General features: G+C 34.6%; 3 protein-coding genes across 4 annotated transcripts; 1 reads left to right on the forward strand and 2 right to left on the reverse strand.

Annotated features, from left to right (window-relative positions):
• Positions 1–184: 184 nt before the first annotated feature.
• Positions 185–1949, reverse strand: LOC129873603 (protein PHLOEM PROTEIN 2-LIKE A10-like). Its single transcript, XM_055948729.1, has one exon. The coding sequence runs from the start codon at positions 1618–1620 to the stop codon at positions 358–360; it is 1263 nt and encodes a 420-aa protein (XP_055804704.1). The 5' UTR covers positions 1621–1949; the 3' UTR covers positions 185–357.
• A 4408-nt stretch (positions 1950–6357) lies between these two features.
• On the forward strand, positions 6358–10362 carry LOC129872387 (ACT domain-containing protein ACR1). The gene is made up of 8 exons (XM_055947378.1): positions 6358–6626; positions 6980–7059; positions 7212–7257; positions 8308–8422; positions 8584–8651; positions 8841–9497; positions 9623–9727; positions 9845–10362. The coding sequence occupies exons 2-8, from the start codon at positions 6986–6988 to the stop codon at positions 10235–10237; spliced, it is 1458 nt and encodes a 485-aa protein (XP_055803353.1). The 5' UTR covers positions 6358–6626; positions 6980–6985; the 3' UTR covers positions 10238–10362.
• A 400-nt stretch (positions 10363–10762) lies between these two features.
• On the reverse strand, positions 10763–15238 carry LOC129872385 (uncharacterized). Of its 2 annotated transcripts, none has more exons than XM_055947377.1 (3): positions 14478–15238; positions 13071–13258; positions 10763–11598 (listed from the first exon to the last, which is right to left on the reverse strand). In XM_055947377.1, the coding sequence occupies exons 1-3, from the start codon at positions 15073–15075 to the stop codon at positions 10924–10926; spliced, it is 1461 nt and encodes a 486-aa protein (XP_055803352.1). In that variant the 5' UTR covers positions 15076–15238; the 3' UTR covers positions 10763–10923. The 2 variants fall into 2 exon arrangements, with proteins under 2 accessions (XP_055803352.1, XP_055803351.1); XM_055947376.1 differs by having other exon boundaries at positions 13071–13261.
• Between the last annotated feature and the right edge of the window lie 477 nt (positions 15239–15715).

Here is a 15715-nt window from a genome sequence, read left to right on the forward strand (position 1 = left end):
CTATGCAACTGACAGTTCCGAACTTATGCTGATATTTATTCGTTTCCCAAAGCAAATATATGTTCTGATCATTGGTTGCAGCACATTACATAGCTTTCAATATTTTCTCAACTTACCAGAACTATGATCACTTCAACTGAATGAAGAAAAGGAAAAGAACCATTGCCAGGAGATGAGCAAAAAATTACGGCCATAATTACATTCACTTTGACAAACTTGAATTGAAATACAATCAATCAACAAGACAGACCAATCATATACAGTCTTACTATCCAAGATTCCCTTGGGAAAAGAATGTAATGCTCTAGGAAGCTAAACGAATAAAATGTTACCTTCCCAAGATTCTATTGGAAACTTCTAATTTGGAACCAAGATCCAAGGACCATTAAGTATGTGCAAGCACAAAGAAAGGCATATACTAACAGCAGTAGATGATTTCACACTCACGTACCTGCAAGCTTCAGCACTCTTATCAACCACCTCCTCTTGTATAAAATCTACACTTCTTTTCAAAGTCTCAACTTCCTCCTGGACAACATTTATACTTTTTCTCAAACACTCACATAACTTTTCCAGAAGAAACTCCAAGAAAGATCTAACACTCTCAAAGGTGACCCTCCCAGTCAAATCAAGAATAAACCTCTTATTTCTTGGCACTGCCAAAGTATAAGAGACTTTATTTCTCCACCCGGTGTACATGTTCTTCTCATCTTCATCCAAAAATTTCTTGGCTTTGAAACTAAGTGGCAAAGAAGAATATCTTTTCGAAGTTGTATCCATATCCATATCACTACTTGCCAAAACTTGATGAGAAGTTTTGACAAGAGTTCCAATGGCACCACTACATATGGCAACTAGCATATCTCTCATTTTGGCTTCATGCTTGGGATTAGTCAACCCAGAAAAGATTTCATTGTAGGTGTTGATGTTCATCGTTCTGTCGAGATAAACAGCTACTGCAGTGCTCACAAACAATTGTATACAATTCCCTATCAGTTCTCTGTACTTGTCCTGGCATAGAACATCAACCCATCCTGGAACAGAGTATTCAATATCAGAATCAGTAGCATTGCCCTTTTTGTCCGAACAAAAAGCAAGAACCAAATTCCTTGCGAAGCTCCCAACAATTACAGAAGCAAAACCAGACCCTGCATCAGTGAACAGTTTATCTAAAACTTGGTCAAAAAGACCAGAATTTGCAGCCCCATAAACACAATTTTCCGCAGTTTCTTGCTGGTAGCCTCTCACAACTCCCACAGTCAACGCACTTGTGACCTTAACAATAGATTGTGAAAAATCATCTGATTTAGCAATCTTAGAAATCTGTTTCAAACTTCTGGGGATTTGATCAGACTCTGAGGAAATATATTCCTTCAGATCTTTCGAAACAATCCCAATTACATCAGCAGAATCAGACACCATCTCAGCTAAAGAAACAAAAGCAGTTATGAGCTTCAAAAATCTCTTCCTCTTTCTAACCATAGAGGGTGAGCAATAAGCCCTATAAGCTCCATAACCAGTGACACCAAGAGCTCCTAAAGCAACAACCCAGTTCCTATTTCTCCGAGTATAGTCCAAACCCTTCCTTAATAGCTTTAAATCCGCATAATTCAAAGCCATATATCTCCTAAAATTCTTGGATTCTAGACTTCAATTCTCAAAAGGGGTTTGAGAAAATGTTCAATAGATCCAAAATTCAGGCAATTCGTTTATAGAAGTTAAGGAATACCAACCTGAAAATGTTCAAGGCTGACATAGAAGCAGTTTTTGACTATCTAGATTCTGGTGCAGGGCATCAGCAGCAACAGAGGAAAAGGAGGAAAAAATGGGGCAAAAAAAAAAAGAAAAGAAGCTTATCCACTAAAGAAATAGTGTATAAATTATGCAATAGTAAATTGATTAGAACGACCAGCTACTACTAGGCCTACTCAGTTTCAGCTTTCACGCTAGGTCTACATCATAATTATGTGGGGCTGAATGGATATGGATATAACTTATGAGGAGAATTCTGGAAATTTAACAGTTAGGCATTCTGTTAAATGCAAAGAAAAATGGAAATAGATGATGAACTTTATGGTCCCACAGTTATCTTTAGAGTCAAAAAAAATTAGCTAGAAACTTCGTGACCTGGCTTTGTCTTCTTTTGCCAAGTGTTCACAATGAACTGGCTCCTGGTGGCGCCATTCTGTTCGTCTTTTTCTCATATTTTTGCATCCTTTGGTTCACGTAATAGTTATAGATGTGTTGTATTATAAAAAGCCAACCCATAAAGTGGTTAGTTTTTCGAATTCGGACACAATATATAATAGTATACATTGCTTGTATCTGGGAATCGTTTGTTTTGGAGGTATTTTTGTCATTAAAAACTCCATGTATTGTTAATATTAGGTAGGGGTGCTCAAAGTTCATTGTGATAGCATTTCATCGACAATTTTTTTTAAAAATAAACAAACCATATCATTATTTATTTTTAGCTCGATAATTTGAAGTTTATGCGAACCAGAGTCAAATGTTTTTCTTTTTAATTATAAAACCTGAGGTAAGCTTGAAACATAAGTTAATAGATAACAAAATTGCACATTTTTCTCTTAAATAGAACATATTCTTTATTTTTTGTCCTTTAACAATAGAATGCATACCCCTAGTGGAGCATAAGTTCTTTAATTGAAATAATGTCTGAATAACTTGTGGGATACCATAATACGAAGATGTAAATGTATACCTCAAGAAAAATGTTACTCTTTGTTACAACATACAAGGGACATAAATTAAAGATTAGCAAAAAGTCCAAATGGCCTGTATAAGATTGTTTGCCTTGCCGATGCAGGCCTGGTTTACCCAACCGAAATATAGGTAATTAGGCCCAAAGAAGTACAATTCACAACTAAAAGGAATTGGATTAGGCTTCAAAGTCTGGGTAAAGCCCAACAATAATCCTATGGCATTGAAGAAGTGTTAATACTTTTAATTTGATCAAGTCAAATGAATTTCTAAAATTGAAAAATTCTCTCATATAATAACACGTACTAGCTCCTTTATAATTCATGGATGAAAAATAGTAATCTAACATGGTTTTGATACAAAAGAAAGATATCAATCAAGTAATCAGCCATCATATATACATGATATACCAAAGACGTATTCAGTTTTGATATAAGAGATTTAAGGCCCCAAAACGACAAGTCTACAACCGAACTTGTTTTCTTTATTACACGTAGCTTCCATCTGTTTCAGATTGATTCATGATGTGAACGCATACCATATTGGAAGAAAGATGGTTTATTAGAAATAGAAAACTCTGTTTGTAATACATTCAGATCTTGCTGAATATACTGACTAAAACTATCTATGACAAGCAAGTTTATCAAAAATATTTTTGTAAAATTTGGCCGTCATCAAACTCTCGGGGATCTCGTAAGGGTCGCTGAGTTCGTGCATGATGTGGTATAGACCTGCCTAATATATTACATCTCATTCTCATGTGTAATTTGCCAGTCATGTGCACACACAAATAATAGCAAGGGTCAGTTTTAGGTTTTCTTTTAAAATCTCTCGAAATGCAAAATTAGTGATATTCTCTCCGTTTTAAAAAGATTGATCTAATTTTATATTCTTTTTTAAACCGGCAAAAAAAATGTAACTCATTCTTTTTAAACGGAAGGAGTATAATTTTATATTTTTTGGGTAATCGTTGAATACTCTCAAGTAATCATACCAAAATTTTAACTGAATCGTTTTTCACTACATGGCTGCAACATAAACGACAAAGCTTCAAAATTAAGAGCATTGGTTAGTAATTCAAACTTTGCCACATAGCAAGGGTTTGTCAATCAGCTGATCATTTGATATTCAGATTAGACTAATGTGAATGACGGCTTTCAAAATAATGATTCTTTTTTTTAATCAACTTAATCATTGTGTAGTAGTAATACTAAAAAGTTTTGACAACTTAATTAGTACGTGACGTGATGCTACAAAATTCCTTGTGTTCAATTAGCCTTAAAAGTATTTTAGCAAGAGCCGAGAAAAAAGGGTCACATGGCTCATAACTATAAAGGAAAAAGAGCACGTGCAGAGAAAGAAGTTCGCGGCTACAATTTATGCTTGGCAACTACGAATCGACACCTACGACCCGAGCCGACGCGGGGTATCTATGAGCTTCCGACGCCATATATGACTCTACTCGTGGCGTGGCACATATATCTCACCAGCTCTACCTTTTCTTTTTTTATATATTTCCTTCCTTCTTACTCCTCTTTCAACTAGATACAAGAGGATTCAATATTTCTTCTTCGTTTTTTTTTCTTAATATGTGTTATTTTTTCTGTCTCAATTTATGTGATACAAATGAAAATTGGAGAATCATTTAAAATTTATATGATTTTAAATATTTTGTTGTTAATTATTGTACTTTATAGTATTCTTTTATGTAATTTTTAAATAATATATATTATTTCATTGGTTCCAATATATGTGACACTGATAGAATTTCAAAAGTCAACCAAATTTTTAATATGATTTAAATTTGGAGAGTCATCTAAATTTTTATATGATTTTTAAATATTTTAAGTTGTTATTTATTATACTTTTTTACGTAATTTTCAAATAAAATATATTACTTACTCTCTTTGTCCCAATTTATATGGGGAGAGAATTTCAAAAGTCAAACAATTTTTTATATTTTTAAAAATATTTCAAAATGTTAATTGATGGATTTTTATTACTTCTTACGTTGTTTTCAAATAATACATTTTAAATTTTTTTTTCCAAATTATGTGGCACCGATAAAATTTAAGAGTCAATAGAAATTTTGTGTCTTTTAAATATTTTAAATTGTATTATCGTAATTTATAGTATTTTTTACGTAATTTTTAAATATATAAAAAATTAAGAAAATATGAATAAATTAACCCAAAAAAATCACAAAAAAAGGATCAAATTGCCCGCAAATCTGAAGCAAGCATGTCGATATGCTGCCTGATTTGACATTCAAACTCCCTCTTAAAATATACGAAGAATTTGTGAATTAATTTTACAGTTTTTTTAAAAAAAATTAAAAGAGTTTAATTTTTAATCTGTCATAAATTTATGATTTTAAATATACCGTGATATTTATAAGAATAACAACTTCTCACAAAAATTAAATTGAATTATTTCAAAATTTTAGATTGGAGTCATTCTTTTTACATAGGTAGAGACATGTGATATTAAAAATGTTATAACATCTATAAAGTTGTAAAAACCTTTTATTAAGAAAATAATAAGAAGTTCAAATCGCATAATTTAAAAATTAGAAAAGGGACATGATTTTTTTAAAAATGGACTAAGAAAATTAGGTTTACATATATTAAAATTATAATGAAATTATTATATCAAAAAATTCTTAATTTATAAATTAGAATCAATGGTGTTATTTTGTTGTGATAGCTAATGATGAAGGTTGTCAAGGGAAAGGAGTGGTGACAATGATATTTGTCAGTAATGTGGGATGATGACAAATATATATTTGGTTACAGTAGCCGGAGATGATTTATCATTGTGACGATCATATAATTGATGGTTGTGATCGTAATTGATTATAATAATGATCGTAATTGTGTTAGCTGTTGGTAATAGTAATAATATTGATGGCAATAATCGTTTTTTGTGATGATAGATATAATGGTGAAGGAAACGTTTCATAGTAACGGCAATGATAATCTTCATAACGGAGATAGTGTGTCATTTATGTTAATAGTGACAATTATATATTGATGAAATCGTCAGTGGTAATCGTGAGTTGAGTAATAATAAAAATTATTTTTATCAAAATCTTGAATAACTTCGTAATAATATACAACATTATATCAAGTATCTAACGAATTTAATTTTTTTTCAGATTCATTAAATAATTAAAACTAAAGAAAAACACTTAATACTATAAAATCTAAATTATAGAAAAATGTAAACTTCCATTAAATGAGCTTACTATCTCAGCACACAATTATTAATCAAGTTGGTGAGTCGTGACTTCCTAGTATACTTCCTCTACAACTACAACCACTTCCAAAAAGAATTACTCCCTTTTTTCTGCTTTTATACGATGTTTGAATTTAAGGTGAAATAAGAAAAAAATTATCATAATTTATTTATATATTTTTTAAATATTTTAAATAGTTAATTCTTATGATTTATAATATTTTTATGTAGTTTTTAAATATGTAAAATATATTTTAAAAATTATATATACAAATCCTCCGAATCCATAGTCAAAATAAAGAAATTTGATTCTGAGAGAATTGAAATAAATAAATATTTTTAATAAATAAAATAGAAAGTAGAGAGGGAAAAGAGAAGAAAAGGTAAAAGAAATGGAGAAAAATGTGGAAAAAAAAAGGAGTTTTCTTGTGGATGGTAGAAGGAAAAAGAAACAGCAAGTACGGATCTGTCCCCTTTGTATATAGTTAGGAGAGCCACATACGTATATATAACACATACAACTCTCCCTCTCTCTTTATTGCTCCTCCAGTTTTTGATCCCTCTTTTGACTCTGTCTCCTACTCTCCCGTTATATCTCTCCTTTCATAAATAATACAAACCCAAAATCTGAATTTTGCATTTAAATTACAAGATTCCAACTTTCCCAGGTAAATTTTCCTGTTTAATCCAAAAAGATTTTGATCAAATTGTATGTAAAGTAGGATCAATTCTTGGTTTGTATTCAACCTAGCTGTTTTCCAAGATTTTCCAAGAAAGTAATGGGGAAAAACTTTCTCCTTTTACTTCTTTTGAACTAGTTGTCATCAATTTGCAAAGTGTGTTTCTTGAAAACTTATCTCAATTGACAACCAAGAAAATAAATTAAATAATAAGTACTAGTAACATTTGTTCTTTTTCAAATTTGTTGATTCAAATACAAGCCAGGTGGCTGCCAGCTGTATCTTTGTATATAAATAAATGTGGATTTTCTCACATTTTGTTGTACATTTATGAATCACAGAAGCATATGGAGATTGCTGTTTACAAACCCTATGGTGATCATGAATTTCAATCACTCATTGAAAGAATTCACCCTCCCAGGTTGAGCTTTAACTTCACTATTTTGATTGTTACACCTACCAGTCTTTACAAACCTTTTTTAATTTTCTTTTGATTTAAGTTATATATACTGATCGATTTTGTAAATAACTTTTATAGTGCATAAAAGATTTAAACCCTTTTTATATTTTTAGGGTGTGCATTGATAATGATACTTGCCGAAACTGCAGTATTGTGAAGGTAATCATTATCATTTCCTCTTATTCTATCTGTCTCATTCTAATTAGACATACTGATCTCAATTTGATTTGGTATAAGTTCGAGTACCTAATTAGCTAATGGATTCCTTCTTAGATTCCGAATAATTAAACAAGGTAAATAACGTACAGGAATATTAGCCTATAATTAAAAGGGACAATTTCAAATATATACAATAAATTAATTAGTTTACAACAAATATAGTCATATTTTATTTAAATAAAAAATAGTTAAAATCATAAGAAATATACAATATAGCTTGTCAAAAGTCATAAAAAGTATACATTGACTATACAATATAAATTACTTATACGTGAGCTATACATGAAATATACATTATGATACACTCAAAAATTGACTATACATGAAATATACACTGATTACAGCAAATGTTTATTTTTTTGGTAATTATTTTTGCCGAATGGCCATGTGGCAGTAATTATCCCTAGTTAAAAACCATCATTTAGTTAGGCTATAATTTTGTATATTTTTCTTTTGTTAGTGCTTTAAGGTTAATCCATGTGCGGATATAGTTGAACAATTTTATAAAAGATTAATCCCATATGACAAGGAATTTCGGAGAACCACAGGAAAAGCTAACTATTGCCTACTTTCCACTTATATATAATCAAGTTGCAATATTGCATCTGTTTATCTTATTAATTGTTAATTAAAATGGTAATTATACAAGAAGACTTTCTTATGGGGTTCATTATTGATAAGGAATTGTGAATATTGTATGTTGTAAAACAAGTAGGAAATGCTACAATAGTTGATAAAAGACTCGATTGGAGATTCTCATCTAGTTCTTGTGTAACCAAAAAGCTAAACAGAAAATGACTACCCTGATTGAGAAACAGAAATTCTTAAACTAGAATTTGGATTCTGCCAAGTTTAACTCTGCAACTTCTTATGTTAATGGATTGGAGATGAGCTTAAATTGCACTATAATAGAGTGAGGATTTCATATAGCTGAATTTAATTTGTTTGGGATTGAGACGTAGTTGTTATTTTTTTTTTTTTGGACCACAGGTTGATAGTGCGAACAAACATGGTATATTGCTGGAGATGGTCCAAGTTCTGACGGATCTGGACCTACTGATTCTAAGATCATACATATGCTCTGATGGTGGCTGGTTAATGGATGGTGAGTTCTCCTTTTTCTCATCTCACCAATCACTTAACAGCTGGTCTGAATATTATAATTTATAATCCAATATTTTTTTAAAAAATGCAAGTAACAACTTTCTGATCTATAGCTGAGTCATTCACAACTGTGAGATTTGTTTTTTCTTTATCTTTTTCCAGTTTTCCACGTAACTGACCAACTTGGGAACAAAATCACTGACGAAAGCCTCATCCTCTACATCGAACAGGTTAGTCTATGCTTTATTCACTTCAATTAAAGTAACTCCAAAGAAAACCATTTTGTGGGTTTTAGGATAAGGCCTATAAAGCAATTAATTTCCTATGTATTTTTTTGGAAAATGGAAAAAAAATATATATGTTTTTGTTTTTCGTTTTTCAAATTAACATTTAACTAAAAGCAAGCTTAATTCTGACAGGCTATTTGTGCAAGTAGAAGAGGGTCCAGGGAAGTCCAAACATGTGCTGGTAGAAATGTAAGGCCCAGGCAATTCTCAATGGAGCACACAGCTATGGAGATGACGGCAACAGATAGACCAGGACTAATGTCTGAGATATCTGCTGTGCTGGCTGAGTTAGGATGCCATGTCTCTGGTGCCGTGGCATGGACACATAACAATCGAGCAGCCTGCATTGTTTACTTGGAAGATGATCTGAAGCATGGGCCAATCATGGACCCCTATCGAGTGGCCCAAATACAGGCCCAACTAGAGAATGTTGTTGAGGCGCACCATTATGAAGGGGAGCGACGAAGTGTGAGGTTGTCAGCCCCTGCAGCTAGCCAGACTCATACCGAAAGGCGGCTCCATCAGTTGATGGCTGCTGACAGAGACTATGAAAAATGTTGTTCCTGTGGTTATGACTCAAGTGAAGATGATGTAGCACACAGGCAGAAGAAGGGATGTAATAGCACAGAAGTGAAGATAGAAAATTGCAAGGAGAAGGGCTACTCCATTGTTACTGTGAGGAGTATGGACCGACCCAAATTGCTATTTGACACGATCTGCACCTTGACAGACTTGCAATATGTCGTGTTCCACGCCTCCATCAGTTCTTTTGAATCCATTGCCTTTCAGGTAATCTGTTACTTTTGCCCTCTTATCAAACTGCTCCCGCAAAGTCGGTAGTAGTTCAGGTCTAGACAGTACCAAAAAACACAATCTTTGTTTTCAACACTCTACGTATGCATGAAAAATCACAGGAATACTATGTGAGACACAAGAATGGATGGACTTTGCATTCAGAAAGTGAAAGACGTAGAATAATCCAAAATCTGATGGCTGCTACTGAGAGGAGAGTATCCCATGTACGTTTTCGAAATGGATTAACTAGCACACCGTTTACTGTATCTTTATAATCTACTTTCCCCCTCCCCGATAACAAAGTTCATTAACATGATATATTAAGTGACTGATCTGTACAGGGATTGAGGCTGGATGTTACTACTCAAAACAGGGTAGGATTGTTAGCAGATATCACGAGAGTGTTTCGGGAGAACGGATTATCCATAAGCAGGACTGAGGTAGGAGTACAGGGAGAGAAAGCAGTTGGCACATTCTATGTAAAAGATACTTCAGGGCAAGCTGTGAACTCAGAAACCTTGGAGACAGTAAGACGAGAAATTGGAGGCACTGTCCTGGTGGCAAATGAATCCTTAAAGAGGCCATCTTCTCAACCAACTAATTTGTCAAATACAAGCCCTAGCTTAAGCACTAGCAGTGGCAAGCAAGACGACAAGCCTGGTTTCTCATTAGGAAGCATGTTTTGGTCTCAGCTTGAGTGGCTTTCCAGCAATTTCAGACCTATAAAATCCTAAGATTCCAAGTGATGATCTGAAGACCCTACTGTGTTTAGGCCATGTTGATTGTAAATAAATAGCAACCTCCGTCTGTAAATAATTAGCAACAGTTGTAAATAATGATAGACGCATGGTACAATGAACACATCTTTGCAGAGTAAAACCATTGGAAGTTCCAAACGTCAACCAGTGGTGTATGAATCTATTAACTAGAATCTGGATTGGGAACTGATAAAAGGGAAAGCGACATCCCATAAACTTTATTTACCATCTGTCTAAAGCATTCGGACAAACTCTAATCAGTGGACTTAGTAACTGGCTCTAGCTTAGGTGATGCTGAAGGTCAAGTCACACTAAACTGGACGTGACACCTTAACTAAACAAGTGAAGATCAGACTCACGAATCTATTTTTAATGATACGGGTTAATCTACATTTATTAAGCTTGACAATTATATCTACTTTGAGTTATGCTCATATAGTGACACAAGTAGGAAGACACGATCAGATCATTGGATACATCATACATCTCCAAACAAGGAGGTAATTGAAGCTGCATTAGCATAAACATCGATCGGAGCAACCCAATTGTTATTTATCATGCGTTCTATGTACAAACATACAGTTTAAGAGTTCTCATCGGAGAGCGCCTATTCACAATAATAAATGAGCGGAACGACAACTATATTTAAATCTTACATAAGTTCATGCCACCTCAAGGTCATCAATATCCAGCCAATCATTTGATTCTTTGCTATCAGGATTCTGCACTTTTTCCTTAACAGAATCAATCTGATTGATGGAGCTGGTATCTCTAGACAAGTCAGTAGAGCTTTTCCTTAACTGCACCCAATCTTGTGAGTCCTTATCAGAACTGTAAATTGCATTTTTTGATTTTGCAGGCATATCTGAATCATCCTCTTCAAGATCACTGAAAGACACATCCTCATCGTCCTCAAAGGACATGCTGGTTTTACTGGTACCTGTAATTTCCGTGTTTTCTTCCTTCAACCAATCATCAGCATCCTCTTCGTCACTCTCCTCTAACTTAGTTGCCGATGCAGATTGCATTTTTTCATCTTTGCTTAGGGTAATAAGTCCTTCTTCAACCACAAGTTTATCAACTATTTGATTTTCACTAATGACAGGGTGCACGTTGGTACCAGATCCAGCAACTGTAGATGAAGTAGCAACATCTACACTAGACATGTCTTGAACCACACCCGCAGAGAGAGCAACGGATGGGACAGCAAGTATCTCCTCATGTTGAGAACCACCCGTGTCAGTTGATTCAAAAATCACCTCTTTTGAACAATCTTCTTCTATTGGCTTGGTTCGCTCATGTAACTCTTGCGCCAATGAGGCCCTGGCTTTGACTACCTGCACACAGGATTAGCATTTCCAGCACAAAAAGTTAACAACTATTCTCAAGTACGAGGAATCAAGGATTAGGTAAACTGTAAGACAACTTTTTAACAAGGTCACGCTTTGTTCAATGCTAACCAATCAAGTATGAGCAAACACTGTGTTTCAGTATTGGATCATACTCATTATATAGACAGATGGATTATAGTTTCCGCCCTTACTCACCACAAGCACCTCTACTGAATAATAATACACGTTTACGGTACACATTAGGGGGTCCAGGGGGTTAACAAGAAACCAAAAGCAAATTTACAGGACACTCAACCAGAAAAATTGTGAATCAAAAGTGATGAAATAAGAAGTGCAGCCTTGAAGCTTTCAACTGCCCAATAGAGGAGATGATAGAGGAGCAGAATTTTCAAGCAGCAACATAAGCAGCAAAAGAAAAAGAAGTTAGATTTGTGGTGAAAAGACAGGCAGGAAGATGTTTCGACTAGCTTCCCCGAATAGCCAAGTGCCAACATGGTAGCAATATATGAACGTGTACAGTAGCAGGCCAAAGATAGTAATATGTCAGAAATGGGATAAAGCATAACCTCTAAGCTCTGATGGGTTGTTCAAATGAAGATGCAATCGAACAGTTAAAGAAGGTACAGATGACGCGCTCCAGCAATACTGGTATTGGTTTAACGAGAAATAAGCTTAAAAGTTTCATACACTGTAAAAAGTCATTCTTGCCCATACATATTAAGCGACTACTTCCACACACCAAAAGATATAATCACTTGGGTATAAGAGTTGTTCCCCTAGATTCAAATTAAAAGATACCAGGCCAAGGTGAACCCCATAATTAACTATGATATGTTGTGTTCTCTCAATCACAGATTTAACTTTTCTCTTTAGGATAGTTCCAAGTCCCAACTGTATCCATTTTCTCACAAGGATACTTTTCCCTGTGCTCTTCAAGGCTTACTCAACAATCCATTATAAATAGCAACACAAGAGCTACTTAACAGTAAGAGTTGTGCACATCTTAGTCCCACTTATACTATAAAAACTTCAACCCTTATAGCATAACCAGCCCAGACAAAAGATGACCTTAATCTGGATGGCATGAGTGAACAACTGACCTTATCAAAGGAGGAAAAAAAAGAATGATCGATTTGACAATGGACCCTCGAAAAAACAAAGATTTAACTAGTGACCTTCCATTCATTAAATCCTAATCAGCCTTTCTCCAGGTCCAACACCAAATCCATTACACTACATTCCACTCATTACGAACCATATTCCATAGTCGATAGTGTCAATCAGGGTCATAAACCAACAAGTCAAAAACGGTAAGTTATGCATGGAATGTCTTTTACTACCTTTGAAGATAGAGCATTCTTTTTCTTGATAAAAGGGGAAAATGGCACCATTTCAAGTGTTAAATAGATCGTAAATGGGAAATGGAACCATTACTGGCATTAGATGCACTGCCTTACCTGGGGTGTAGATAAAATTTCAGCATCTTGTTTATCCAGTCTAGGGTGCAGGAGAACAAAGTAAATCTCCCAAAAGCGAGCCTCACTCATGTAACATGGGCAGAGCTCAATCCTCAAAGCGGCCAGTCTTGGAGCAAGACGCTCAACAGCTAATGCATGCTCTTGTTGTGCATCTGACAAGTCAAAATCTACTGTAGCAGATAGAGTTAAATGCTTAGATATTCTGTCTTTAAATATATGTGACGCAAAGCATACATTACACAATAACTACACTAGGAGTAGTGATAGTCACGTATGTAGGAAAGAGTTACAGTCATGCATGATAACCAATAGTTTATGTAAGGGTTTCAAGATTAGCCGGCAAACACAGAAAACATGCAATAGGATATTTATGCGCACGAATGTGTAATATGATATACGAAGGAAGGGTCAACAATTTGAAAGAATGATCCAAAAGTAGCAGTCATAGTGAATTGGTGTCATCAACTGACATATCAAAGACGTTAAGTCATCTGTTAAGTGTCCTTTAGACTTTAACCACTCATGTAAGTAGGAAGATAAACTAACTATTCAACTCCTAGATAAGAAAATGAAAGTGAGAAAGGAGTCAGCATATTTACATGTCACCAACATAATGGGAGAATTAATCAAACTTATAAAAGAAAAAACATTTGTTGGACCGCTGGACATGCAAAATATATATGCACAAAGCTAGCAACTTTTAACCTTCTATTTTCAAGAATCCAAACTAGCATTGCACTCTTTATCTCTATTCAAGATTTTTTATATATATTTCGAATCCATTAAGGACTTGATTCCACAAATTTTATTTCCTAGGACAGTGTTTTACCACTAACAGTATCACAACACTTAACAATCTCTTATGCTATACTTGATTTTGCAAAACCAACATATATAACAGACAGATCAGTGCAGCAGTCCTAGAACCCCAGTAAATGAAATCCTGCATTAATCAAATAGAGACTTAAATAAAGCTTCCATCTTTTCTATCTTTGAAGCTGCCACCTAGTAATTAAAGTGGTTTCAGTTTAAGACCAGTGTGAATTGATGAGTGATCTTTTGCAAGCTACAAATCTCCAAGAGTATATTTAACCTTTGAAATCTGCTTGTTAAACCAACAGTTTAGTTTCATATCATCTTGGCTAAGAGAGGAAAATCTTCTCATGTTCAAGCCATGTTATATGGCGCCTAAGCAGTCCAAACTATTATATCAATCCCTAATGTCTTTTCCCCCTTGAGTAACACTCAAAGATTCATTATAGATCATTCTAATAACCAAAATCAGTTTTGCACAAGTAGTATCGATGAGTAAGAAAAAATGCAATGAAAGCACGCAGTGCAGGCTTACAATTAGGTAAACAAATAAAAAGAACAATAAATAGACACCTTCGTCGTCTCCATCATCGAACAAAGGGAAATCCAACCAAGTCTCAGGATGCATAGCAATGTCCCTCACGAAAGCCACTACTTCCTCAGTAGCACCAACTGCACCTCTACCGGAATCAAACCTCTTATCCTCGTCTTCTTCCTCCTCCTCCGGTCCCAGTTGCAGTAAGTTGGACGCCATTTTGGTGATTTCCGACACGGGAATATTCTTCGAAAACTTAGATATCCCACTCTTGAATCTGCCCCCAATTTCAGCAATATCACTCCGCAAACCCGCGATCCCCGCAGGGTCGGACTCCTCGTCATCCGAATCTCGAGCTGGTCCTGAATTCGGATCCAGTAAAGGCTTGTCGGGCTCGGATTGGGGCGGTGGGGCCAGGAAAGAGGCCACTCCCCAAAATTGACGGGTTAGGGTTTTGGTGAGCTCTGAGATGTCCTCCTTGACGCCGCGTGATGGTGATACTGGCGATGAATCATCATCATCTGTTTGTTGCTTCTCCGTGGTTGGTTTGTCAGTAGAGTGATCGTGATTGGGACTCGAAACGACGTCATCTTCGAGTCTGAGAGTGTTGGCAATGGATCGAGCAAACCACGACATTGTAAGATCACGGTAACAGAAAAGATGGAGATTTTACAGTTCGCCGGCGAAGACTATTTTGGTTAAGACAGTTGGGAACTGCGCAATCGACAAGCAAATATGAGCTCAAGGACAGACGAGCAAGAGACAACTACGTCGCCGTTTTGAGGTCGCCTAATAATTGGTGGGTTTTTTTTTTTTTTTTTTTTTTGTTAGAAAACGTTGTAAATGGTCTCTCAACTATTGAAGTAGAATCCTTAACTATATATTTATCGGATTTAATCCTAAATTTATTTAAAATATTATTAAATTTGGTCTATTAACTATACATTTACTAGTTTTAGTCTTTTAAGGATTTAAAAACTCATCAGGTTTGATCTCAGTCTATTTTTTATATAAATAGCTAAGGTTTATATTAATGGAACTCGTGCCTCAATGAATTTTAATTTTCAACCTATTTTTCAATTGTTTCTCTTTTCCCCGCTATTTTCTCTTCAAAATAATCTTATAAAAAGAACTCTAACCTCAACAATTCAAAATAAAACTAATGATGAAAGAAGATATATATCCTGATTTTATTCAATGAAGAATAAAATGAAACATATTATTATTGTTAATGTTTAAATACTATATTTCTTCTTTAGCGGTTGATGGTAACCAG

Source organism: Solanum dulcamara, chromosome 11 (assembly GCF_947179165.1).
Source record: "Solanum dulcamara chromosome 11, daSolDulc1.2, whole genome shotgun sequence".
NCBI classification, from domain to species: Eukaryota; Viridiplantae; Streptophyta; class Magnoliopsida; order Solanales; family Solanaceae; genus Solanum; species Solanum dulcamara.

What these genes read in the sequence shown, in the direction of transcription:
- LOC129872385 (XM_055947376.1), bottom strand. Translation starts at nt 15,075, where the DNA reads ATGTCGTGGTTTGCTCGATCCATTGCCAACACTCTCAGACTCGAAGAT. An exon ending in CGATGATGGAGACGACGAAG is followed by an intron (nt 13,262 to 14,477) that starts GTGTCTATTTAT and finishes TATCTGCTACAG; the next exon opens with TAGATTTTGACTTGTCAGAT. An exon ending in AAATTTTATCTACACCCCAG is followed by an intron (nt 11,599 to 13,070) that starts GTAAGGCAGTGC and finishes TCCTGTGTGCAG; the next exon opens with GTAGTCAAAGCCAGGGCCTC.
- LOC129872387 (XM_055947378.1), top strand. Translation starts at nt 6,986, where the DNA reads ATGGAGATTGCTGTTTACAAACCCTATGGTGATCATGAATTTCAATCA. An exon ending in TGGTGGCTGGTTAATGGATG is followed by an intron (nt 8,423 to 8,583) that starts GTGAGTTCTCCT and finishes ATCTTTTTCCAG; the next exon opens with TTTTCCACGTAACTGACCAA. An exon ending in CTGAGAGGAGAGTATCCCAT is followed by an intron (nt 9,728 to 9,844) that starts GTACGTTTTCGA and finishes TGATCTGTACAG; the next exon opens with GGATTGAGGCTGGATGTTAC.
- LOC129873603 (XM_055948729.1), bottom strand. Translation starts at nt 1,620, where the DNA reads ATGGCTTTGAATTATGCGGATTTAAAGCTATTAAGGAAGGGTTTGGAC.